This window comes from Salmo salar, chromosome ssa17, assembly GCF_905237065.1.
Source record: "Salmo salar chromosome ssa17, Ssal_v3.1, whole genome shotgun sequence".
In the NCBI taxonomy this organism is placed as follows: Eukaryota; Metazoa; Chordata; class Actinopteri; order Salmoniformes; family Salmonidae; genus Salmo; species Salmo salar.
Window position 1 is genome coordinate 20,177,260 of NC_059458.1, and position 25,367 is coordinate 20,202,626.

The 25,367-nt window shown below is 47.8% G+C and overlaps 1 protein-coding gene and 1 long non-coding RNA gene across 6 annotated transcripts; both read right to left on the reverse strand.

The window, feature by feature from the left end:
- Positions 1-1,199: 1,199 nt before the first annotated feature.
- Positions 1,200-10,471, reverse strand: LOC106575448 (mucin-17). The gene is made up of 10 exons (XM_045698973.1): positions 9,910-10,471; positions 9,049-9,190; positions 8,764-8,892; positions 8,109-8,242; positions 7,790-7,882; positions 5,087-5,170; positions 4,770-4,883; positions 4,546-4,646; positions 4,063-4,456; positions 1,200-3,981 (listed from the first exon to the last, which is right to left on the reverse strand). The coding sequence occupies exons 1-10, from the start codon at positions 9,964-9,966 to the stop codon at positions 1,888-1,890; spliced, it is 3,342 nt and encodes a 1,113-aa protein (XP_045554929.1). The 5' UTR covers positions 9,967-10,471; the 3' UTR covers positions 1,200-1,887.
- Positions 10,472-11,565: 1,094 nt separating this feature from the next.
- On the reverse strand, positions 11,566-24,967 carry LOC106575445 (uncharacterized). 5 transcript variants are annotated; one of them, XR_006759996.1, is made up of 12 exons: positions 24,677-24,966; positions 24,025-24,175; positions 23,055-23,935; positions 22,402-22,535; positions 22,012-22,195; positions 21,768-21,926; positions 12,788-12,929; positions 12,571-12,712; positions 12,365-12,454; positions 12,222-12,260; positions 12,027-12,129; positions 11,566-11,906 (listed from the first exon to the last, which is right to left on the reverse strand). It is a non-coding gene; the product is annotated as an uncharacterized lncRNA (long non-coding RNA). The 5 variants fall into 5 exon arrangements; XR_001321782.2 differs by having other exon boundaries at positions 21,768-22,195; positions 24,677-24,967; XR_006759997.1 differs by having other exon boundaries at positions 21,768-22,195; positions 24,025-24,240; positions 24,677-24,898.
- Between the last annotated feature and the right edge of the window lie 400 nt (positions 24,968-25,367).

The following is a 25,367-nucleotide window of genomic DNA, read 5'->3' on the forward strand; positions in this document are numbered from 1 at the left end:
CATTCAATTAGTATTTTGTAGCATTGCCTTTAAATTGTTTAACTTGGGTCAAACATTTCGGGTAGCCTTCCACAAGCTTCCCAAAATAAGTTGGGTGAATTTTGTCCCATTCCTCCTGACAGAGCTGGTGTAACTGAGTCAGATTTGTAGGCCTCCTTGCTCGCACACGCTTTTTCAGTTCTGCCCACAAATGTTCTATAGGATTGAGGTCAGGGCTTTGTGATGGCCACTCCAATACCTTGACTTTGTTGTCCTTAAGCCATTTTGCAACAACTTTGGAAGTATGCTTGGGTTATTGTCCATTTGGAAGACCCATTTGCGACCAAGCTTTAACTTCCTGACTGATGTCTTGAGATTTTGTTTCAATATAACCACATAATTTTCCTACCTCATGATGCCATCTAGTTGGTGAAGTGCACCAGTCCCTCCTGCAGCAAAGCACCCCCACAACATGATGCTGTCACCCCCGTTCTTCACGGTTGGGATGGTGTTCTTCAGCTTGCAAGCCTCCCCCTTTTTCTTCCAAACATAAGGTGGTCATTATGGCCAAACAGTTCTATTTTTGTTTCATCAGACCAGAGGACATTTCTCCAAAAAGCAGTGGCTTCTTCCTTGCTAAGCGGCCTTTCAGGTTATGTCGATTTAGGACTCGTTTTACTGTGGATATAGATACTTTTGTACCTGTTTCCTCCAGCATCTTTACAAGGTCCTTTGCTGTTGTTCTGGGATTGATTCGCACTTTTCGCACCAAAGTACGTTCATCTCTAGGAGACAGAACGAGTCTCCTTCCTGAGTGGTATGACGGCTGCGTGGTCCCATGGTGTTTATACTTGCGTACTATTGTTTGTCCAGATGGACGTGGTACCTTCAGGCGTTTGGAAATTGCTCCCAAGGATGAACCAGACTTGTGGAGGTCTACATTTTTTTTCTGAAGTCTTGGCTGATTTCTTTTGATTTTCCCATGACGTCAAGCAGAGGCACTGAGTTTGAAGGTCGGCCTTGAAATACATCCATAGGTACACCTCCAATTGACTCAAATGATGTCAATTAGCCTATCAGAAGCTTCTAAAGCCATGACATCATTTTCTGGAATTTTCCACGCTTTTTAAAGGCACAGTCAACTTAGTGTATGTAAACTTCTGACCCACTGGAATTGTGATACAGTGAATTATAAGTGAAATAATATGTCTGTAAACAATTGTTTGGAAAAATGACTTGTGTCATGCACAAAGTAGATGTCCTAACCGACTTGCCAAAACTATAGTTTGTTAACAAGAAATTTGTGGAGTGGTTGAAAAACGAGTTTTAATGACTCCAATCCAAGTGTATGTAAACTTCCCACTTCAACTGTACATACAGGTTATGACAGGACAGTAGTTATCAACATCTAAGACATCCCTACCACTGATGACTGCATAGTAGCACGTCCTCTTACTCTTCCTGGATTAGCCGGTACGCTTGTGTCCTGCTGGGTCCAACAACAACACTAGTGAATGGTCAATACATGCCTGCTACAGTTTATAAAACGGCCCATGTAGCTGTGTTGCCCTTCACCACTATGACTGAGACATTGGACCAATCTGAAGTGACACCCTATTCTCCCTAGTGCACTACTTAGGTCAGAGCTTTCATTTAGAACCTAGCCATGGTAGCTGATGTTTTGGCAGAGAGGAGCTGGAGGAGAGCTGTTCACAACTCAAACACACAGTATAAACGCTCGCTATTCATACAAACAGTTCCACAGTCAGACTGTTCCTTCAGCTACAAGACCACCTGCAGGCTGACCTGTTGTCCGGCTCGTTTCTAACGGCTGGTTGGTTGTCGAGGACTCGTTGGTTGTTGAGCAATCATTGGCTGCTAAGTGTTTGATGGTTTCCTGGTTGCTTGTCAAGGGCTGTCTGTTGCCTGGTTGGTTTGTAAGGGTTGGTTGGTTACCGGGTTGGTGGTTGATGACTCATTGGTTGCTAAGGGTTCGATGAGTTCCTGGTTGGTTTTCAAGGGTTGGTTTGTTGCCTGGTTGGTTGATGAGGACACATTGATTGTTGGGGACTCATTGGTTGTCTGGTTGGTTTGTAGGGGTTGGCTGGTTGCCTGGTTGGTTTTCAAAGGTTGGCTGGTTGCCTGGTTGTTTGTCAAGTTCTCGTTGTTTGTTGACGACTCATTGGTTGCTAAGGGCTGGCTGTTTGTCCGGTAGGTTGCTAGAGATTGGTTGGTTACCTGATTGGTTGTCGAGGGCTGGTTAGTTACCTGGTTGGTGGTCGAGGACTCATTAGTTGTTGAGAACACATTGGTTGTCTGGTTGGTTGCCTTGTCGGTGGCTAAGGGTTTGCTAGTTGTCTGGCTGGTTGTTGAGAACTCGTTGGGTGTTGATGAGTCATTGGTTGCTAAGGGTTTGAAAGATTCCCAGCTGGTTGTAAAGGGTTGGCTGGGGGCCTGGTTAGTTGCTAAGGATTGGCTGGTTGCCTGGTTGGTTATTGAGGACTCGTTGGTTATTGGGAAGTCATTGGTTGCCTGGTTGGTTTGTAAGGGTTGGTTAGTTACCTGGCTGGTGGTTGAGGACTTACTGGTAGCTAACGTTTGGCTGGTTGCTTGGTTGGTTGTCAAGGGTTGGCTGGTTGCTTGGTTGTTTGTCGGGGACTCGTTGATTGGTAAGGACCCAGTCGTTGCTAAGGATTGGCTGGGTGCCTGGTTGGTTGCTTGGGATTGACTGGTTGCCTGGTTGGTTGTCAAGGGCTGGTTAGTTGCTAAGGGTTGGTTAGTTACCTGGCTGGTGGTTGAGGACTCACTGGTAGCTAACAGTAGACTGGTTGCTTGGTTGGTTGTCAAGGGTTGGCTGATTGCTTGGTTGTTTGTCGGGGACTCATAGATTGGTGAGGACACATTGGTTGTTGGGGACTCATTGGTTACCTGGTTGGTTTGTAGGGGTTGGCTGGTTACCTGGTTGGTTTGTAGGGGTTGGCTGGTTACCTGGTTGTTTGTCTCATTGTTTGTTGACGACTCATTGGTTGCTAAGGGCTGGTTATTTGTCCGGTAGGTTGCTAGAGATTGGTTGGTTACCTGATTGGTTGTCGAGGGCTGGTTAGTTACCTGGTTGGTGGTCGAGGACTCATTAGTTGTTGAGAACACATTAGTTGTTGGGGACTCATTGGTTGCCTGGATGGTTTGTAGTGATTGGCTGGTTGCCGGGTTGGTTTGTAGGGGTTGGCTGGTTGCCGGGTTGGTTTGTAGGGGTTGGTTGGTTGCCTGGTTGGTTTGTAGGGGTTGGCTGGTTGCCGGGTTGGTTTGTAGGGGTTGGCTGGTTGCCTGGTTGGTTTGTAGTGATTGGCTGGTTGCCGGGTTGGTTTGTAGGGGTTGGCTGGTTGCCTTGTTGGTTTCTAGGGGTTGGCTGGTTGCCTGGATGGTTTGTAGTGATTGGCTGGTTGCCGGGTTGGTTTGTAGGGGTTGGCTGGTTGCCTGGTTGGTTTGTAGGGGTTGGCTGGTTGCCTGGATGGTTTGTAGTGATTGGCTGGTTGCCTGGTTGGTTTGTAGGGGTTGGCTGGTTGCCGGGTTGGTTTGTAGGGGTTGGCTGGTTGCCTGGTTGGTTTGTAGGGGTTGGCTGGTTGCCTGGATGGTTTGTAGTGATTGGCTGGTTGCCTGGTTGGTTTGTAGGGGTTGGCTGGTTGCCTGGTTGGTTTTTAGGAGTTGGCTGGTTGCCTGGTTGGTTTGTAGGGGTTGGCTGGTTGCCTGGTTGGTTTGCAGGGGTTGGTTGGTTGCCTGGTTGGTTCCTAGAGGTTGGCTGGTTGCCTGGTTGGTTTGTAGGGGTTGGCTGGTTGCCTGGTTGGTTTGTAGGGGTTGGCTGGTTGCCTGGTTGGTTTGCAGAGGTTGGCTGGTTGCCGGGTTGGTTTGTAGGGGTTGGCTGGTTGCCTGGTTGGTTCCTAGGGGTTGGCTGGTTGCCTGGTTGGTTTGTAGGGGTTGGCTGTTTGCCTGGATGTTTGACAAAGCCTAGCAGACCAAAATGGAAATACGTTTTTGACCTTGATATGTAATTTTTGTCTAATGAACTAATCTAAACTAGTTGGTTACCTGGTTGGTTGTAGAGGATCCAGTGGTTGCTAAGAGTTGGCTGCTTGTCTGGTTGTTTGTCAAGGACTTATTGGTTGTCGAGGACTTGTTGTTTTTTGAGGACTCGTTGTTTGCCTGGTTGGTTGATAGGGGTTGGCTAGTTGCCTGGTTGGCTGCTACGGGTTGGCTAGTTGCCTGGATGGTTGACGAAGACTCACGTGTTGCTAAGGGCTGGGTGGTTGTTAAGGGTTGGCTGTTTGCCTGGTTGGTTGCTAAGGGTTGGCTAGTTTCCTGGTTGGTTGTTGAAGAGTCACAGGTTGCTAGGGGCTGAATGGTTGCTAAGGGCAGGTTACCTGTGGAGGGTTGGTTAGTTTCTAAGTGCCAGTTGTTATTGTAGCAGATCACAGGAGGAGCGCTACAATGAGAGAAAACAAAAAGTGGTTAAAACACACACACACACACACACACACACACACACACACACACACACACACACACACACACCTGGCCAGTTGGGTGTGTAGGTCCTGTGTGAGCTGGTAACACTGAGCGTAGTAGCTACCCTGGGCTTCTACAAAGTCAGACAGACTTCTCAAATGGGCAGCCTGCAACAGACAGGGTAGAACGAGAGAGTGAGCAGGTGTCTGTGTTAATGCCAGTCTGCGTGTGTGTGTGTGTGTGTGTGTGTGTGTGTGTGTGTGTGTGTGTGTGTGCGTGCTGGTACATACATGTGTAGTGTTGATTCCCTCCAGCAGTAGTCTGGTGATCTCTGACTGTCGGTCAAACACACACTGAGAGATCCTCAGCTCCATCTCTGCCTGAGAGACTTCCTGGGCCCACATCTGACAGCGTTGGATAGAGATACATAGGATCAACCAATGAGAAGACATACAGGACCAACCAATGAGAAAACAGACAGGAACAGGACCAACCAATGAGAAAACTGCTGGTCCATTTTCATCACATCGTTCAGTCTTACTGTGTTCTGCTAGCTGATGTTAAAACAAGTGTGTGGGAGTGTGCATGTGTATATGTGAGGACTGACCTTCAGCCATCTGACTCGTAGGAAGCTGAACATGTAGGAGACATGAGCTACATACTCTTCTCCTAATGGGTTAGCATTTAGACCCTGAGAGAGAGAACGGGAGAGAGGGAGAGAAACAGAGAGAGAGAGAAACAGAGGGAGAGCGAGAGAGAATGAGAACGAAAGAGAAAGAAAGAAAGATAGAGACACAGAGAGCGAGAGAGAATGAGATAAAGAGAGGACGAGAGAGATAGATAGAGAGAGGATGAGAGAGAGAGATAGAGAGATGAGAATTGACTTTTGATGCTGTACATTGTTGACAATCTTGGAAACCTAAGGCACACCTCCTCTCCTAACCCAACTACGCATTCATCTTTCAAGCCACCATTGACCCTTCATTAAGTCTGAGTAGGTCCAATGGATAGCAACTGTCATCCAGTCTGACACCTAGGACAAGCTCACGTTTAAATCGCATGAAAACCAGTGAGGGCTATGGCAAAAACTGAGAGTTTTCTTTAAAGAAATAACAAAAATGTAATGGCCAAATCATTTTACAGCGCACCAGGGGTACTTGCTACTGTGATTCCTGAAATGCAGAGCCTTTTGGAGTATTTTGAGATTCCAAAATGATCATTTGTTACATTGTTTGCTAGCTCAGCTGGTTAGCAAAGGGTCAATTCATGAGGTCAGCTGTACGAGGTCAGCAGTACGAGGTCAGCAGTACGAGGTCAGCAGTACGTCGTCAGCAGTACGTCGTCAGCAGTACGAGTTCAGCAGTACGAGTTCAGCAGTACGAGGTCAGCCGTACGAGGTCAGCAGTACGTGGTCAGCAGTACGAGGTCAGCAGTACGAGGTCAGCAGTACGAGGTCAGCAGTACGAGGTCAGCAGTACGAGGTCAGCAGTACGTGGTCAGCAGTACGAGGTCAGCAGTACGTGGTCAGCAGTACGTGGTCAGCAGTACGAGTTCAGCAGTACGAGTTCAGCAGTACGATGTCAGCAGTACGTGGTCAGCAGTACGAGGTCAGCAGTACGTGGTCAGCAGTACGTGGTCAGCAGTTTGAGGTCAGCAGTATGAGTTCAGCAGTATGAGTTCAGCAGTATGTGGTCAGCTGTATGAGGTCAGCTGTATGAGGTCAGCAGTATGTGGTCAGCTGTATGAGGTCAGCAGTATGAGTTCAGCAGTATGAGGACAGCAGTATGAGGTCAGCAGTATGAGGTCAGCAGTATGAGATCAGCAGTATGAGGTCAGCAGTATGAGGTCAGCAGTATGAGGTCAGCAGTATGAGGTCAGCAGTATGTGGTCAGCAGTATGAGGTCAGCAGTATGAGTTCAGCAGTATGAGTTCAGCAGTATGAGGACAGCAGTATGAGGACAGCAGTATGAGGTCAGCAGTATGAGGTCAGCAGTATGAGGTCAGCAGTATGTGGTCAGCAGTATGAGGTCAGCAGTATGTGGTCAGCAGTATGAGGTCAGCAGTATGAGGACAGCAGTATGAGGTCAGCAGTATGAGGTCAGCAGTATGTGGTCAGCTGTATGAGGTCAGCAGTACGAGTTCAGCAGTACGAGTTCAGCAGTACGAGGTCAGCAGTATGAGGTCAGCAGTATGAGGTCAGCAGTATGAGGACAGCAGTATGAGGACAGCAGTATGAGGTCAGCAGTATGAGGTCAGCAGTATGAGGTCAGCAGTATGTGGTCAGCAGTATGAGGTCAGCAGTATGTGGTCAGCAGTATGAGGTCAGCAGTATGAGGACAGCAGTATGAGGTCAGCAGTATGAGGTCAGCAGTATGTGGTCAGCTGTATGAGGTCAGCAGTATGAGTTCAGCAGTATGAGTTCAGCAGTATGAGGACAGCAGTATGAGGTCAGCAGTATGAGGTCAGCAGTATGAGGTCAGCAGTATGAGGTCAGCAGTATGAGTTCAGCAGTATGAGGTCAGCAGTATGTGGTCAGCAGTATGAGTTCAGCAGTATGAGTTCAGCAGTATGAGGTCAGCAGTATGTGGTCAGCAGTATGAGGTCAGCAGTATGTGGTCAGCAGTATGTGGTCAGCAGTACGAGTTCAGCAGTATGAGTTCAGCAGTACGAGGTCAGCAGTACGTGGTCAGCAGTACGAGGTCAGCAGTACGTGGTCAGCAGTACGTGGTCAGCAGTATGAGGTCAGCAGTATGAGGTCAGCAGTATGAGGTCAGCAGTATGTGGTCAGCAGTATGAGTTCAGCAGTATGAGGTCAGCAGTATGAGGTCAGCAGTATGTGGTCAGCAGTATGAGGTCAGCAGTATGAGGTCAGCAGTATGAGGTCAGCAGTATGAGGTCAGCAGTATGAGGTCAGCAGTATGAGGTCAGCAGTATGAGGTCAGCAGTATGAGGTCAGCAGTATGAGGTCAGCAGTATGAGGTCAGCAGTATGAGGTCAGCAGTATGAGTTCAGCAGTATGAGGTCAGCAGTATGTGGTCAGCAGTATGAGGTCAGCAGTATGAGGTCAGCAGTATGAGTTCAGCAGTATGAGTTCAGCAGTATGAGGTCAGCAGTATGAGGTCAGCAGTATGAGGTCAGCAGTATGAGGTCAGCAGTATGTGGTCAGCAGTATGAGGTCAGCAGTATGAGGTCAGCAGTATGAGGTCAGCAGTATGAGGTCAGCAGTATGAGGTCAGCAGTATGAGGTCAGCAGTATGAGGTCAGCAGTAGGAGGTCAGCAGTATGAGGTCAGCAGTATGTGTGTTCTCACCCGAGCCTCGCTGTCTGCTTCCTGTGCCTTTCTCAGTCTGGCCTTCGCAATGTCCAGATCTAACCGCTTATTCACCAGCTGCCTGCGCTCATTCTACATACACACACACACACACACACACACACACACACACACACACACTCACACACACACAACACACACACACACACACACACACACACACACACACACACACACACACACACACACACACACACACACACACACACACACACACACACACACACACACACACAGTTGTCAGAGTGTATTTGTGTTATAATAGTGTGTGTGTGTGTTGTGGTGTGTGTGTGTGTACCTGTATGACTGCATATTCCTGGTCAGTAAACCTCCGTAGAGGAGACAGGAAGTTGATGTCTGTAGTCTGGATCAGCTTCTTGTTCGCCATCCCGATCTGCCTCTCCAACTCCCCACACTTAATCAGAGTACTACCTACACACACACATATATACACATGTCCAGTCTCTAACCATAGTGTGTGTACAGTAGGTGTGTGTGTGTGTGTGTACCATAGGGTGTGTGTGTGTAACGTAGGGTGTGTGTGTGTAACGTAGGTTGTGTGTACCGTAGGGTGTGTGTACCGTAGGGTGTGTGTGTAAAGGTGTGTGTACCGTAGGTGTGTGTGTGTGTACCGTAAAGAGGTGTGTGTACCGTAGGGTGTGTGTACCATAGGGTGTGTGTGTGTACCATATGGTGTGTGTACCGTATGGTGTGTGTACCGTAGGGTGTGTGTAACGTAGGGTGTGTGTGTGTGTACCGTATGGTGTGTGTAACGTAGGGTGTGTGTAACGTAGGGTGTGTGTGTGTACCGTATGGTGTGTGTACCATAGGGTGTGTGTGTGTACCGTATGGTGTGTGTACCATAGGGTGTGTGTGTGTATCGTATGGTGTGTGTACCGTAGGGTGTGTGTACCATAGGGTGTGTGTGTGTGTGTACCGTAGGGTGTTTGTACCGTATGGTGTGTGTCGCCCCAGTTCCAGAGCAGCGTCCATCATGTTTTCACTCAGCAGCTCGTGGGGGGTTGGCCTCTCAGGGGCGCTCCAATCCAGACCCTTATACAACAAGTCCTCTAAACGAGCTCCTAAAAGGTTAGAGTTCACAGATCAGGAGCCAGAGGTAAAAAACCCTTACCTTACACACACACACACACACACACACACACACACACACACACACACACACACACACACACACACACACACACACACACACACACACACACACACACAAAACTAACCAGGGTTAGGCTGCAGTAAAGTCTCAGTCTGTGAGATGATTTTGTCAGTCCATGTCTTAGTGGACTCTGCTCTGTCCAGGAGACTCTCCAACCGGCTGTCCAACTGTGTCTTCTCAGCCTGCCCCAGAGCTTCCTCCGTGTACTGGGGAGATAGAACACATCTATGTGTGAGTGTGTTGTAGATGCAGTTTCAAAGGATCACATGGAAGGCTATTTCCTTTGAGGAATGGCTGCGCCCGAGAACGTCGCTGTCCACTGTCATGTGGTGCTGAACATGATGTTGTCCATATGAACGGTGCTGAACATGACGTTGTCCATATGAACGGTGCTGAACATGACGTTGTCCATATGAACGGTGCTGAACATGACGTTGTCCATATGAACGGTGCTGAACATGACGTTGTCCATATGAACGGTGCTGAACATGACGTTGTCCATATGAACGGTTCTGAACATGACGTTGTCCATATGAACGGTGCTGAACATGACTTTGTCCATATGAACGGTGCTGAACATGACGTTGTCCATATGAACGGTGCTGAACATGACGTTGTCCATATGAACGGTGCTGAACATGACGTTGTCCATATGAACGGTGCTGAACATGACGTTGTCCATATGAACGGTGCTGAACATGACGTTGTCCATATGAACGGTGCTGAATCTCCGATTGCCGACCAGCGGCTTTGTTCACTTGAGCACAATTGATTTATTCTTATTATTTTTATATCTGGTGACAACTAGCTATATATATGTTAGGTAAATACACAACTGTCATCTCCGCTACTATCTAACTGAATCAGATTGACATATAAATCGACCCTTGGAGATCAATGAGGTTAAATTCAACATCTCCCTCACCTGAACAGCTCGGTTGATAAACGCGCCCGCGTCCACTGCGAGCCTCGTGATATCCATCTGGTCAAGGTCAGCCGTTCTCCTACGGCGCAACGAGCTAGGCTAGCTGTCCTACAGCCGTGGATAGCTATAACAATACTTCTCTTCTAACCGGATTACTGGCATGGGAAAAACGGAGCCCGTAAACAACGACCATTCTAGAAAGACAGTATGACTAGCGGTGATGTATCCTCTCATAACATTTTCCACACAGAGGAGCTAAGAATATCCACCATATCACCTCGGGTTGTTTGAATGAATGACAGGGGAATCTGTTTACATCTCCAGCGGCTCGTTTCTCTATTCGCGGCTTTGGGGGATGTTTTGGTGACGCCAATGGGCTGCTGCAAAGGACATTTGTCGCGCTATGACGCGAAGAAGATTAGGTATCCCGCAACATTTCAAACTCCCTCTGTCATGTGTGAGTGAACGCTTCCTGTACAGTGCCTTGCTGTATTCACCCATTTGGCGTTTTTACTATTTTGTTGCATTACAACCTGTAATTTAAATGGATTTTAATTTTGATTTCAGGTAATGGACATACACAAAATAGTCCAAATTGGTGAAGTGAAATTACTTGTTTCCCCCAAAAATAAATAATAAAACACGGAAAAGTGGTGCGTGCATATGTATTCACCCCCTTTGCTATGAAGCCCTTTGAACAACTTTGAACGTCCCAGGGGCACCATTAAATCCATTATTTAAAAACTGAAAGAATATGGCACCACAACAAACCTGCCAAAAGAGTGCCGCCCACCAAAACTCACGGACCAGGCAAGGAGGGCTATAATCAGAGAGGCAACAAAGAGACCAAAGATAACCCTGAAGGAGCTGCAAAGCTCCACAGCAAAGATTGGAGTATCTGTCCATAGGACCACTTTAAGCCGTTCACTCCACAGAGCTGGGCTTTATGGAAGAGTGGCCAGAAAAAAGCCATTGCTTAAAGAAAAAAATAATCAAACACATTTGGTGTTCGCCAAAAGGCATGTGGGAGACTCCCCAAACATATGGAAGGAGGTACTCTGGTCAGATGAGACTAAAATTAAGCTTTTTGGCCATCAAGGAAAATGCTATGTCTGGCACAAACCCAACACCTCGCATCACCCCGAGAACACCATCCCCAGCATGGTGGTGGCAGCAGGATGTTTTTCCATTGGCAGGGACTGGGAAACTGGTCAGAATTGAAGGAATGATGTATGGCACTAAATACAGTGAAATACTTGAGGGAAACTTGTTTCAGTCTTCCAGAGATTTGAGCCTGGGACAGAGGTTCACCTTCCAGCAGGACAATGACCCTAAGCATACTGCTAAAGCAACACTCGAGTGGTTTAAGGGGAAACATTTAAATGTCTTGGAATGGACTAGTCAAAGCCCAGACCTCAATCCAATTGAGAATCTATGGTATGATTTATAGATTGCTGTATGCCAGCAGGAACCCATCCAACTTGAAGGAGCCGGAGCAGTTTTGCCTTGAAGAATGGGCCAAAATCCCAGTGGCTTGATGTGCCAAGCTTATAGAGACATACCCCTAGAGACTTGCAGCTGTAATGAGATTACACACACACACACACACACACACACACACACACACACACACACACACACACACACACCCCAGCATTTAAAAAAATACAACTTTTTATTTTTATTATGGTCAAATATGCAACTGCCCCATGAAAAACATAACAATTACTCCGGATTTACAAAAACATGAAAAAGAACTTCATGGATAACAGAACAAGTAAAATATTGAATTTGTAAAGAGTTTCTCAGAGAAGCAGTGTGTATTACAGATAAGGTCCCCAGCCCAGGTACATCTGACACAGTAGTTTGTCGTCAGTAGCCTCCTGTATGAGGTAGTGGACGTGTCCCTCTATAGACAGAGGCAGACCCAACACCTTGTGACGACTCTTTATCACGCCCTGCAAACGCTGATCAGTCTCACACACATGGGTCTTGGCCTGGGAGGGGAGAAAAGATGTGTTAGTTAGTCCTTTTACATTTAGAGAGAGAGAGAGTGTTTTACATGAACATTTCTTTATAGAGAGCGACAGAGAGGGATAGAGTGTGTGTGTGTGTACCTTCTCGTTGACTATCTCTCCAGTCTCACTGGCCTGTGTCTTGGATCGGCCTTTGGGTTCACTCCACTCTACCAGAGGGTCATGGAGAAACGTCTTCAGTACACTGAAACACAAAACACACTGACTACACACACACACACACACACACACACACAACTGTACACCCCACCATTGGTCCTTTGAAGTCCCACTGACCTGGTGGGCTAGTTTGGCACATGTTGATCTGAGGAGGCTCTGGCGAGAGGGACAGCTTCATTTAAATGCCTGTGTTTATATGTCTGTGTTTATATGTGTGTGTGTCTGTGTGTGTGTTTATGTGTGTGTGTGTGTGTGTGTACCTCATGAGCGGTTCTCTCTGGTCTCTCATCAGGCGTAGTGTGACTTCACAGGTGGTTCTGAACCACTTCCGGAACATCAAACGTCTCACCCTGGGGGGGGGGGGTTAGGAGGAGAGAAAGAGAGAGATGGGGTGGGGTCGAGAGGCATGTATTGAATTTGGCCTCATGAACTTGTTGAGGTGCAAGAAAGTCCAAGCAACACACACCTTGTTGAAGTGGACGTGAACACACTCCCCGGTGAATGAGTCAAACAGGATGTTCTCTCCATGGCGGTCTCCAAGACCCAGGATGTAGCCCACCACGGACATCACCGCAGTGGAGAGACAGTAGGCTGACCTGCTGCTGTACCTACACACACGGTTAATCACCAGTAATGTATAGTGTATGTGTGTGATGTAAACGTGTGTGTGTACTGGGTCGTACCATGTGGTGGGGTCAGGGAAGGTTCGGAGGAACCATTCATAGAAGACAGGGGGGTGTCTGGCACACAGGAGGACCTTATGGACCTTCAACTTCTCCTCAAACCATGCAGTCTTAGGAAGAATGAACTTCCTCAACCCTTTACCTGACATGAGGACACACACACACACACAAGTTTTATTGAGTATGTGGCGTATGTGGTCAGTGTGTGTGTGTACCTCTCTCCTAGTAGAGTGTGGTCAGTGTGTGTGTACCTCTCTCCTAGTAGAGTGTGGTCAGTGTGTGTGTGTACCTCTCTCCTAGTAGAGTGTGGTCAGTGTGTGTGTACCTCTCTCCTAGTAGAGTGTGGTCAGTGTGTGTGTGTACCTCTCTCCTAGTAGAGTGTGGTCAGTGTGTGTGTGTACCTCTCTCCTAGTAGAGTGTGGTCAGTGTGTGTGTGTACCTCTCTCCTAGTAGAGTGTGGTCAGTGTGTGTGTGTACCTCTCTCCTAGTAGAGTGTGGTCAGTGTGTGTGTACCTCTCTCCTAGTAGAGTGTGGTCAGTGTGTGTGTGTACCTCTCTCCTAGTAGAGTGTGGTCAGTGTGTGTGTGTACCTCTCTCCTAGTAGAGTGTGGTCAGTGTGTGTGTGTACCTCTCTCCTAGTAGAGTGTGGTCAGTGTGTGTGTGTACCTCTCTCCTAGTAGAGTGTGGTCAGTGTGTGTGTACCTCTCTCCTAGTAGAGTGTGGTCAGTGTGTGTGTGTACCTCTCTCCTAGTAGAGTGTGGTCAGTGTGTGTGTGTACCTCTCTCCTAGTAGAGTGTGGTCAGTGTGTGTGTACCTCTCTCCTAGTAGAGTGTGGTCAGTGTGTGTGTGTACCTCTCTCCTAGTAGAGTGTGGTCAGTGTGTGTGTACCTCTCTCCTAGTAGAGTGTGGTCAGTGTGTGTGTGTACCTCTCTCCTAGTAGAGTGTGGTCAGTGTGTGTGTGTACCTCTCTCCTAGTAGAGTGTGGTCAGTGTGTGTGTACCTCTCTCCTAGTAGAGTGTGGTCAGTGTGTGTGTGTACCTCTCTCCTAGTAGAGTGTGGTCAGTGTGTGTGTGTACCTCTCTCCTAGTAGAGTGTGGTCAGTGTGTGTGTGTACCTCTCTCCTAGTAGAGTGTGGTCAGTGTGTGTGTACCTCTCTCCTAGTAGAGTGTGGTCAGTGTGTGTGTGTACCTCTCTCCTAGTAGAGTGTGGTCAGTGTGTGTGTGTACCTCTCTCCTAGTAGAGTGTGGTCAGTGTGTGTGTACCTCTCTCCTAGTAGAGTGTGGTCAGTGTGTGTGTGTACCTCTCTCCTAGTAGAGTGTGGTCAGTGTGTGTGTACCTCTCTCCTAGTAGAGTGTGGTCAGTGTGTGTGTGTACCTCTCTCCTAGTAGAGTGTGGTCAGTGTGTGTGTGTACCTCTCTCCTAGTAGAGTGTGGTCAGTGTGTGTGTGTACCTCTCTCCTAGTAGAGTGTGGTCAGTGTGTTGGTAGTATAATGTCGGGTAGTATCCTATTGGGTAGTATAATGTCGTGTAGTTGGGTAGTATCATGTTGGGTAGTATAGCATTGGGTAGTTGGGTAGTATCATGTTGGGTAGTATAACGTCGGGTAGTTAGGTAGTATCGTGTTGGGTAGTATAATGTCGGGTAGTTAGGTAGTATCGTGTTGGGTAGTATAATGTTGGGTAGTTAGGTAGTATAATGTTGGGTAGTATAATGTCAGGTAGTTGGGCAGTATCGTGTTGGTAGTATAACGTCGGGTAGTTAGGTAGTATCGTGTTGGGTAGTATATTGTCGGGTAGTATCGTGTTAGGTAGTATAATGTTGGGTAGTTGGGTAGTATCGTGTTGGGTAGTATAATGTCGGGTTGTTGGGTAGTATAATGTCGGGTAGTATCCTATTGGGTAGTATAATGTCATGTAGTTGGGTAGTATAATGTCGGGTAGTTGGGTAGTATAATGTCGGGTAGTATCCTATTGGGTAGTATAATGTCGTGTAGTTGGGTAGTATCATGTTGGGTAGTATAACGTTGGGTAGTTGGGTAGTATCGTGTTGGGAGGTATAATGTCGGGTAGTATCGTGTTGTCTAGTATAATGTAGAGTAGTTGGGTAGTATAGCATTGGGTAGTAGGGTAGTATCGTGTTGGTAGTATAATGTCAGGTAGTTGGGTAGTATCATGTTGGTAGTATAATGTCGGGTAGTATCGTGTTGGTAGTATAATGTTGGGTAGTATAGCATTGGGTAGTTGGGTAGTATCATGTTGGGTAGTATAATGTCGGGTAATTGGGTAGTATCGTGTTGGGTAGAATAATGTCGGGTAGTTGGGTAGTATCGTGTTGGTAGTATAATGTCGGGTAGTTGGGTAGTATAGCATTGGGTAGTAGGGTAGTATCGTGTTGGGAATATAATGTCGGGTAGTATCGTGTTGGTAGTATAATGTCAGGTAGTTGGGTAGTATCATGTTGGTAGTATAATGTCGGGTACTATCGTGTTGGTAGTATAATGTTGGGTAGTATAGCGTTGGGTAGTATTGCATTGGGTAGTATAATGTCGGGTAGTATAATGTTGGGTAGTTGGGTAGTATCATGTTGGTAGTATAATGTCGGGTAGTATAGCATTGGGTAGTTTGGTAGTATCGTGTTGGTAGTATAATGTCGGGTAGTATCGTGTTGGGTAGTATAATGTCGGGTAGTTGGGTAGTATAATGTCGGGTAGTTGGGTAGTATAGTGTTGGGTAATATCGTGTTGGGTAGTATAATGTTGGGTAGTATAGCATTGGGTAGTAGGGTAGTATCGTGTTGGTAGTATAATGTCAGGTAGTTGGGTAGTATCATGTTGGTAGTATAATGTCGGGTAGTATCGTGTTGGTAGTATAATGTTGGGTAGTATAGCATTGGGTAGTTGGGTAGTATCATGTTGGGTAGTATAATGTCGGGTAATTGGGTAGTATCGTGTTGGGTAGAATAATGTCGGGTAGTTGGGTAGTATCGTGTTGGTAGTATAATGTCGGGTAGTTGGGTAGTATAGCATTGGGTAGTAGGGTAGTATCGTGTTGGGAATATAATGTCGGGTAGTATCGTGTTGGTAGTATAATGTCAGGTAGTTGGGTAGTATCATGTTGGTAGTATAATGTCGGGTACTATCGTGTTGGTAGTATAATGTTGGGTAGTATAGCGTTGGGTAGTATTGCATTGGGTAGTATAATGTCGGGTAGTATAATGTTGGGTAGTTGGGTAGTATCATGTTGGTAGTATAATGTCGGGTAGTATAGCATTGGGTAGTTTGGTAGTATCGTGTTGGTAGTATAATGTCGGGTAGTATCGTGTTGGGTAGTATAATGTCGGGTAGTTGGGTAGTATAATGTCGGGTAGTTGGGTAGTATAGTGTTGGGTAATATCGTGTTGGGTAGTATAATGTCGGGTAGTTGGGTAGTATTGTGTTGGTAATATAATGTCGGGTAGTTGGGCAGTATCGTGTTGGTAGTATAATGTTGGGTGGTATAGCGTTGGGTAGTTTGGTAGTATCGTGTTGTGTAGTATAATGTCGGGTAGTTGGGTAGTATCGTGTTGGTAGTATAATGTCGGGTAGTATCGTGTTGGGTAGTATAATGTCGGGTAGTTGGGCAGTATAGCATTGGGTAGTATAATGTCGGGTAGTTGGGTAGTATAGCGTTGGGTAGTATCGTGTTGGTAGTATAATGTCGGGTAGTTGGGTAGTATCGTGTTGGGTAGAATAATGTCGGGTAGTAGAGCATTGGGTAGTAGGGTAGTATCGTGTTGGGTAGTATAATGTTGGGTAGTATAGTGTTGGGTAGTATTGCATTGGGTAGTATAATGTCGGGTAGTTAGGTAGTATCGTGTTGGGTAGTATAATGTCGGGTAGTTGGGTAGTATCGTGTTGGTAGTATAATGTCGGGTAGTATAGCATTGGGTAGTTTAGTAGTATCGTGTTGGGTAGTATAATGTCGGGTAGTATCGTGTTGGGTAGCATAATGTCGGGTAGTTGGGTGGTATAGTGTTGGGTAATATCGTGTTGGGTAGCATAATGTTGGGTAGTTGGGTAGTATAATGTCGGGTAGTTGGGTAGTATTGTGTTGGTAATATAATGTTGGGTAGTTGGGCAGTATCGTGTTGGTAATATAATGTCGGGTAGTTGGGCAGTATCGTGTTGGTAGTATAATGTTGGGTAGTTGGGTAGTATCGTGTTGTGTAGTATAATGTCGGGTAGTTGGGCAGTATCGTGTTGGTAGTATAATGTTGGGTAGTATAGCGTTGGGTAGTTTGGTAGTATCGTGTTGTGTAGTATAATGTCGGGTAGTTGGGTAGTATCGTGTTGGTAGTATAATGTCGGGTAGTATCGTGTTGGTAGTATAATGTTGGGTAGTATAGCGTTGGGTAGTTTGGTAGTATCGTGTTGTGTAGTATAATGTCCGGTAGTTGGGTAGTATCTTGTTGGGTAGTATAATGTCGGGTAGTATCGTGTTGGTAGTATAATGTCGGGTAGTATCGTTTTGGGTAGTATAATGTCGGGTAGTTGGGTAGTATAGCGTTGGGTAGTATCGTGTTGTGTAGTATAACGTCGGGTAGTTGGGCAGTATCGTGTTGGTAGTATAATGTCGGGTAGTTGGGCAGTATCGTGTTGGTAATATACTGCTCCAAAAAATAAAGGGAACACTTAAACAACACATCCTAGATCTGAATGAAAGAAATAATCTTATTAAATACTTTTTTTCTTTACATAGTTGAATGTGCTGACAACAAAATCACACAAAAATAATCAATGGAAATCCAATTTATCAACCCATGGAGGTCTGGATTTGGAGTCACACTCAAAATTAAAGTGGAAAACCACTGTCCTCAACCACTGCCGGGTTACCCACTACACACACACTACTCTGGAGACCACTGTCCTCAGCCGGGTTACCCACTACACACACACTACTCTGGAGACCACTGTCCTCAGCCGGGTTACCCACTACACACACACTACTCTGGAGACCACTGTCCTCAGCCGGTTACCCACTACACACACACTACTCTGGAGACCACTGTCCTCAGCCGGTTACCCACTACACACACACTACTCTGGAGACCACTGTCCTCAGCCGGGTTACCCACTACACACACACTACTCTGGAGACCACTGTCCTCAGCCGGGTTACCCACTACACACACACTACTCTGTAGACCACTGTCCTCAGCCGGTTACCCACTACACACACACTACTCTGGAGACCACTGTCCTCAGCCGGGTTACCCACTACACACACATACTACTCTGGAGACCACTGTCCTCAGCCGGTTACCCACTACACACACACTACTCTGGAGACCACTGTCCTCAGCCGGGTTACCCACTACACACACACTACTCTGGAGACCACTGTCCTCAGCCGGGTTACCCACTACACACACACTACTCTGTAGACCACTGTCCTCAGCCGGTTACCCACTACACACACACTACTCTGTAGACCACTGTCCTCAGCCGGGTTACCCACTACACACACACTACTCTGGAGACCACTGTCCTCAGCCGGGTTACTCACTACACACACACTACTCTGGAGACCACTGTCCTCAGCCGGGTTACCCACTACACACACACTACTCTGTAGACCACTGTCCTCAGCCGGTTACCCACTACACACACACTACTCTGGAGACCACTGTCCTCAGCCGGTTACCCACTACACACACACTACTCTGGAGACCACTGTCCTCAGCCGGGTTACCCACTACACACACACTACTCTGGAGACCACTGTCCTCAGCCGGGTTACCCACTACACACACACTACTCTGTAGACCACTGTCCTCAGCCGGTTACCCACTACACACACACTACTCTGGAGACCACTGTCCTCAGCCGGTTACCCACTACACACACACTACTCTGGAGACCACTGTCCTCAGCCGGGTTACTCACTACACACACACTACTCTGTAGACCACTGTCCTCAGCCGGGTTACTCACTACACACACACTACTCTGTAGACCACTGTCCTCAGCCGGGTTACCCACTACACACACACTACTCTGTAGACCACTGTCCTCAGCCGGGTTACCCACTACACACACACTACTCTGTAGACCACTGTCCTCAGCCGGGTTACTCACTACACACACACTACTCTGGAGACCACTGTCCTCAGCCGGTTACCCACTACACACACACTACTCTGGAGACCACTGTCCTCAGCCGGGTTACCCACTACACACACACACTACTCTGGAGACCACTGTCCTCAGCCGGGTTACCCACTACACACACACTACTCTGTAGACCACTGTCCTCAGCCGGGTTACCCACTACACACACACTACTCTGGAGACCACTGTCCTCAGCCGGGTTACCCACTACACACACACTACTCTGTAGACCACTGTCCTCAGCCGGGTTACCCACTACACACACACTACTCTGTAGACCACTGTCCTCAGCCGGGTTACCCACTACACACACACTACTCTGTAGACCACTGTCCTCAGCCGGTTACCTACTACACACACACTACTCTGGAGACCACTGTCCTCAGCCGGTTACCCACTACACACACACTACTCTGGAGACCACTGTCCTCAGCCGGTTACCCACTACACACACACAACTCTGGAGACCACTGTCCTCAGCCTGTTACCCACTACACACACACTACTCTGTAGACCACTGTCCTCAGCCGGGTTACCCACTACACACACACTACTCTGGAGACCACTGTCCTCAGCCGGTTTACCCACTACACACACACTACTCTGTAGACCACTGTCCTCAGCCGGTTACCCACTACACACACACTACTCTGGAGACCACTGTCCTCAGCCGGGTTACCCACTACACACACACTACTCTGGAGACCACTGTCCTCAGCCGGGTTACCCACTACACACACACTACTCTGTAGACCACTGTCCTCAGCCGGGTTAGTCACTACACACACACTACTCTGGAGACCACTGTCCTCAGCCGGGTTACCCACTACACACACACTACTCTGTAGACCACTGTCCTCAGCCGGGTTACCCACTACACACACACTACTCTGGAGACCACTGTCCTCAGCCGGGCTACTCATTACACACACACTACTCTGGAGACCACTGTCCTCAGCCGGGTTACTCACTACACACACACTACTCTGTAGACCACTGTCCTCAGCCGGGTTACTCACTACACACACACTACTCTGGAGACCACTGTCCTCAGCCGGGTTACTCACTACACACACACTACTCTGTAGACCACTGTCCTCAGCCTGTTACCCACTACACACACACTACTCTGGAGACCACTGTCCTCAGCCGGGTTACCCACTACACACACACTACTCTGTAGACCACTGTCCTCAGCCTGTTACCCACTACACACACACTACTCTGGAGACCACTGTCCTCAGCCGGGTTACCCACTACACACACACTACTCTGTAGACCACTGTCCTCAGCCGGGTTACTCACTACACACACACTACTCTGGAGACCACTGTCCTCAGCCTGTTACCCACTACACACACACTACTCTGGAGACCACTGTCCTCAGCCGGTTACCCACTACACACACACTACTCTGTAGACCACTGTCCTCAGCCGGGTTACTCACTACACACACACTACTCTGTAGACCACTGTCCTCAGCCGGGTTACCCACTACACACACACTACTCTGTAGACCACTGTCCTCAGCCTGTTACTCACTACACACACACTACTCTGTAGACCACTGTCCTCAGCCGGGTTACTCACTACACACACACTACTCTGGAGACCACTGTCCTCAGCCGGGTTACCCACTACACACACACTACTCTGTAGACCACTGTCCTCAGCCTGTTACCCACTACACACACACTACTCTGTAGACCACTGTCCTCAGCCTGTTACCCACTACACACTCACTACTCTGTAGACCACTGTCCTCAGCCGGGTTACCCACTACACACACACTACTCTGTAGACCACTGTCCGCAGCCGGTTACCCACTACACACACACTACTCTGTAGACCACTGTCCTCAGCCTGTTACCCACTACACACACACTACTCTGTAGACCACTGTCCTCAGCCTGTTACCCACTACACACTCACTACTCTGTAGACCACTGTCCTCAGCCGGGTTACCCACTACACACACACTACTCTGGAGACCACTGTCCTCAGCCGGGTTACTCACTACACACACACTACTCTGGAGACCACTGTCCTCAGCCGGTTACCCACTACACACACACTACTCTGTAGACCACTGTCCTCAGCCTGTTACCCACTACACACACACTACTCTGGAGACCACTGTCCTCAGCCGGGTTACCCACTACACACACACTACTCTGTAGACCACTGTCCTCAGCCGGGTTACTCACTACACACACACTACTCTGTAGACCACTGTCCTCAGCCTGTTACTCACTACACACACACTACTCTGTAGACCACTGTCCTCAGCCGGGTTACCCACTACACACACACTACTCTGGAGACCACTGTCCTCAGCCGGGTTACCCACTACACACACACTACTCTGGAGACCACTGTCCTCAGCCGGTTACCCACTACACACACACTACTCTGTAGACCACTGTCCTCAGCCGGGTTACCCACTACACACACACTACTCTGTAGACCACTGTCCTCAGCCGGGTTACCCACTACACACACACTACTCTGTAGACCACTGTCCTCAGCCGGTTACTCACTACACACACACTACTCTGGAGACCACTGTCCTCAGCCTGTTACTCACTACACACACACTACTCTGTAGACCACTGTCCTCAGCCGGGTTACCCACTACACACACACTACTCTGGAGACCACTGTCCTCGGCCGGTTACCCACTACACACACACACTACTCTGTAGACCACTGTCCTCAGCCGGGCTACTCACTACACACACACACGGAGGTGAGAACAACATTTTACATGACAAAAATGTGTGTGTGTGTGTGTGTGTGTGTGTGTGTGTGTGTGTGTGTGTGTGATTCTTACTTGTTAGGTAGATGATGGAGTCCAGTATTCTGACAGCCAGCTGGATGGCAGACTGTATACGGGCGTGGTCAGCGGTAGACTTAGCCCCGCCCAGTAGTGATTGACAGGTTTCCAAAGCCCTGCCCAGAGTGGAGACAGACAGCCACAGGAGAGGAGGAGCTGGAGGACAGAGAGAGAGAGATAGAAAGATCTGTGTGAGAGATAATGTGGGGTGTGTGATACCTGGTGTGTGTGTGTGTGTTACCTTCTGGGTATGTGTGTGTGATACCAGGTGCAGGATGAGAGCGAGTCCCTCCAGAGCTCTCAGGGTCATATGAGGGTCAGCGTCAGGCTCAGGGGTCGTCGGGTCAAGGTCACAGTTCACCAGAGGCCAGAAGGTCATCCAGCCTGCCGCTCACACCTCACTACACACACGCATGTCCACCTCCCTACACACACACACACACACACACACACACACACACACACACACACACACACACACACACACACACACACACACACACACACACACACACACACACACACACACACACACACACACACACACACAGAGAGATAAAGATGGTAACATGTTGATATGGACAGTAGGATTTAGAGTGATCTAGAGATGTAGAGATCAGATGTGACTCACATCGGGGGAGTTTAGGGGGTCTTGCTGGCCAGGGGGGTGATGGGTAGACAGGGTCGCTTAGCAGCCGTTTCTCCATCCTCCCTCTCTTGCATCACCACGGCAACCTCAGCCTTCAGGGCAGTGTAAAGAAACCCCTGCACACACACAAAGAACTAAGTTTACTTTACACAAATATACAAACCAAATGCAATTGGTTGATAAATGAAGGCCTGTGTGTGTGTGTGTGAGAGAGAGAGAGATACAGGTGGAAAGGGGACTCTAGATGGATATAACCCGTTTCAGCATGGTCATTGCCATTGAGGGGTTCCACCATTTTAAAATAGTCAACTGGGTGGAGACTACAATGGGTTGGGAGCGATCAGTCAACGATCAGAGCATTGTCTTCTTCAAATTGAGTTGCCTATGGTTTATAAAATATCACCGCCGTCTAGTGGCCACAATAAATGAATGACACACAAGATTTGGTTCAGGACTCCAGCACTGCAAGTGGTGGTAAATCATTAGCTTTATGCTTTTTTTTTAACACAAAAGAAGAAGAAAATTGACTACTTTAAAATAGATTGCCTCATTTGCGCTGGCCATGCAGAGAAAGACTTTATAATGGCACAGATACAAAGATGAGTCCTCTTTCTACCTCTATGGTGTGTGCGTACCTCAGACTGTTTCTCCATCCCGATGGAGTGTGTGAGGGTTCTGCAGACATCAGTAACTCTCTGTCTCTGTAGCGACGGGGCGCTCTCGTATCCCGGTGGAACGCACAACAGGAAGTTAAAGACAAAGCTCAGCGATTGGCTGACCTCTGATTCCAGAACACACACATGTTCCAACAGCTGGGCCAGGTGGGTACGCTCAAAACGTGTGTGTGTGTGTGTGAGCAGGTGTGTGTGCAGATCCAAACACACACTGCGTCAGCTTCAGCAGCTCTCCCCCATATGTCTCTGGCTCAGGTGTGTGTGTGTCCAGCAGCGTCAGGTACGCTGTAAAAAACTCCTGACTCCGCCTCTCCGGGAACACAACAATCTCCGCCAATTGCCTCAGCATCACCATAGCAACCTTTCTTAACCGAGCATTCCCATAGGCCAAGACCAAACAGCCCGCCTCCAAGCCACCCCCATCTCCCTGCGGCTGGCCAATCCCCTGAGGGCGTCGGTCAGAGCGTTCACTGTCACTGCAACCAGGGTTTCCAAGGAGGCAGGCGAGGGGAGGAGGAGGGGTGAGATAAGGGGTGAGAGAGACAGAGAAAGACTGCAGGGTTTCCGGCCACAAGGTGTGTGTGTTTGTACAGTGTGTATGTGTTTCCGGGGTGTGTGAGTGTGTGTGTGTGTGTGTGTGTGTGTGTGTGTGTAGAGCAGATTGCTGAGGTCCTGGGCCAATCCAAGCATCTCTATGGCGATGATGTCGAAGGTGATTGGTGCTCGCGGTCTGAGTGCGTGCAGTAAGGAGCAGAGAACGGCCGAGACACGCCCATGGATGACATCACAGCTTGGAGATGCTGCGACTCGCAGCAGCCTGCCGACAACCCACCTACTGAACTCTAGAGAGAGAGACGGAGAGGGAGAATAAGGGAGAGGGAGTAAGGAGGAGAGGACAGTGTAAACCACAAGTGTGTGTGTGCGTTCTTACCGGTGCTGCTCTGCTGTGTGTCTGAAGTGGGCCAGCTGACAGGCAGGGTTGACAAACATCAGTGAGGAAGACTTTATAATGTGCTGAACAAAGTCTAACAGCATCACACACGCTGGCTCTGAACTGGACCTCTTAGACAGCTCCAACGACACTGAAACACACACACACACACACACACACACACACACACACACACACACACACACACACAATACACTGGGCGAGAAGAAACAGCGACAGAGAGAGAAACAGCGACATCTACGTCTGTCAGTATTCGGTCAATGAACTGACAGAGAATCTGACGATGCTTCTGAACCACCTTGTTGTATTCCTCTGCGGTGGCACTGGAAGTGTAGAACATCATCAACGTGTGTGATATGCGCGACTGATTCTACTGCATTGACAACAAGTTGTTACAGCAACGTAGTTAGCCAGCTACAGTAGCTAGCTAAGTGTACTATTATTAACAAGCTACCGAGCTAGTTAGCATTACTGACGTTTATCAAGACATACTGTTAAATTATTTTACTAAACAACAATGTGAGGAGCAGTTGGAAAACTGTACTAAGTTAGTTAGCATGTTAGCTAAGTTAACGTTACCTACAGTAGCAAAACAATAACAACGTCCAGACTACAGACGGCGCAGACTCACCTCGCTAGCTCCTGCAGTGCAGGTATCATAGCGGACATTTCCAAGCCTTCCATCTTTAGACCAGGGACTGTGAACAGTCCACAAAACGCTCTATTTAAAAACAGCTGGCTAAATTGTACACTGCTATGAGAGAAACGACAACATTTCGGCCCTCATGTCTTCCTCAAAGGAGCCGTTTGAAAACTTTCGGTCCAAAGTGACGTTTGGCTATGGCAACTGTAGAGGTCCAGTCTTGATTCGGACAATCAAACGCAAACTGCTCTCCCTTGAGGAAACTGCAGCAGATATGATGTAAAATGTACAGATTTACAGAACTCACATACCAGTAATTTAATAGGATATCTGTGGGGGAAAAAAACAAAATATTTGCATGTTAGTGTTATTGTCCAGCATGTCCTATTGAATATGATGATCACATTGGCCTTTTTCTACTGTGCAATATAACTGTGTATGTCTGTCTACTTCTGCAGGTGGTTCTGAGATTGAGAATCTGGACTACTAGCCTGAGTTTGTAGATATTTTGTGATTATACAGTACCAGTCAAAAGTTTGGACACACCTACTCATTCAAGGGTTTTTCTTTCTTTTTACTATTTTCTACATTGTACAATACTATTGAAGACATCAAAACTATGAAATAACACATATGGAATCATGTAGTAACCAAAAAAGTGTTAAACGAATCAAAATAT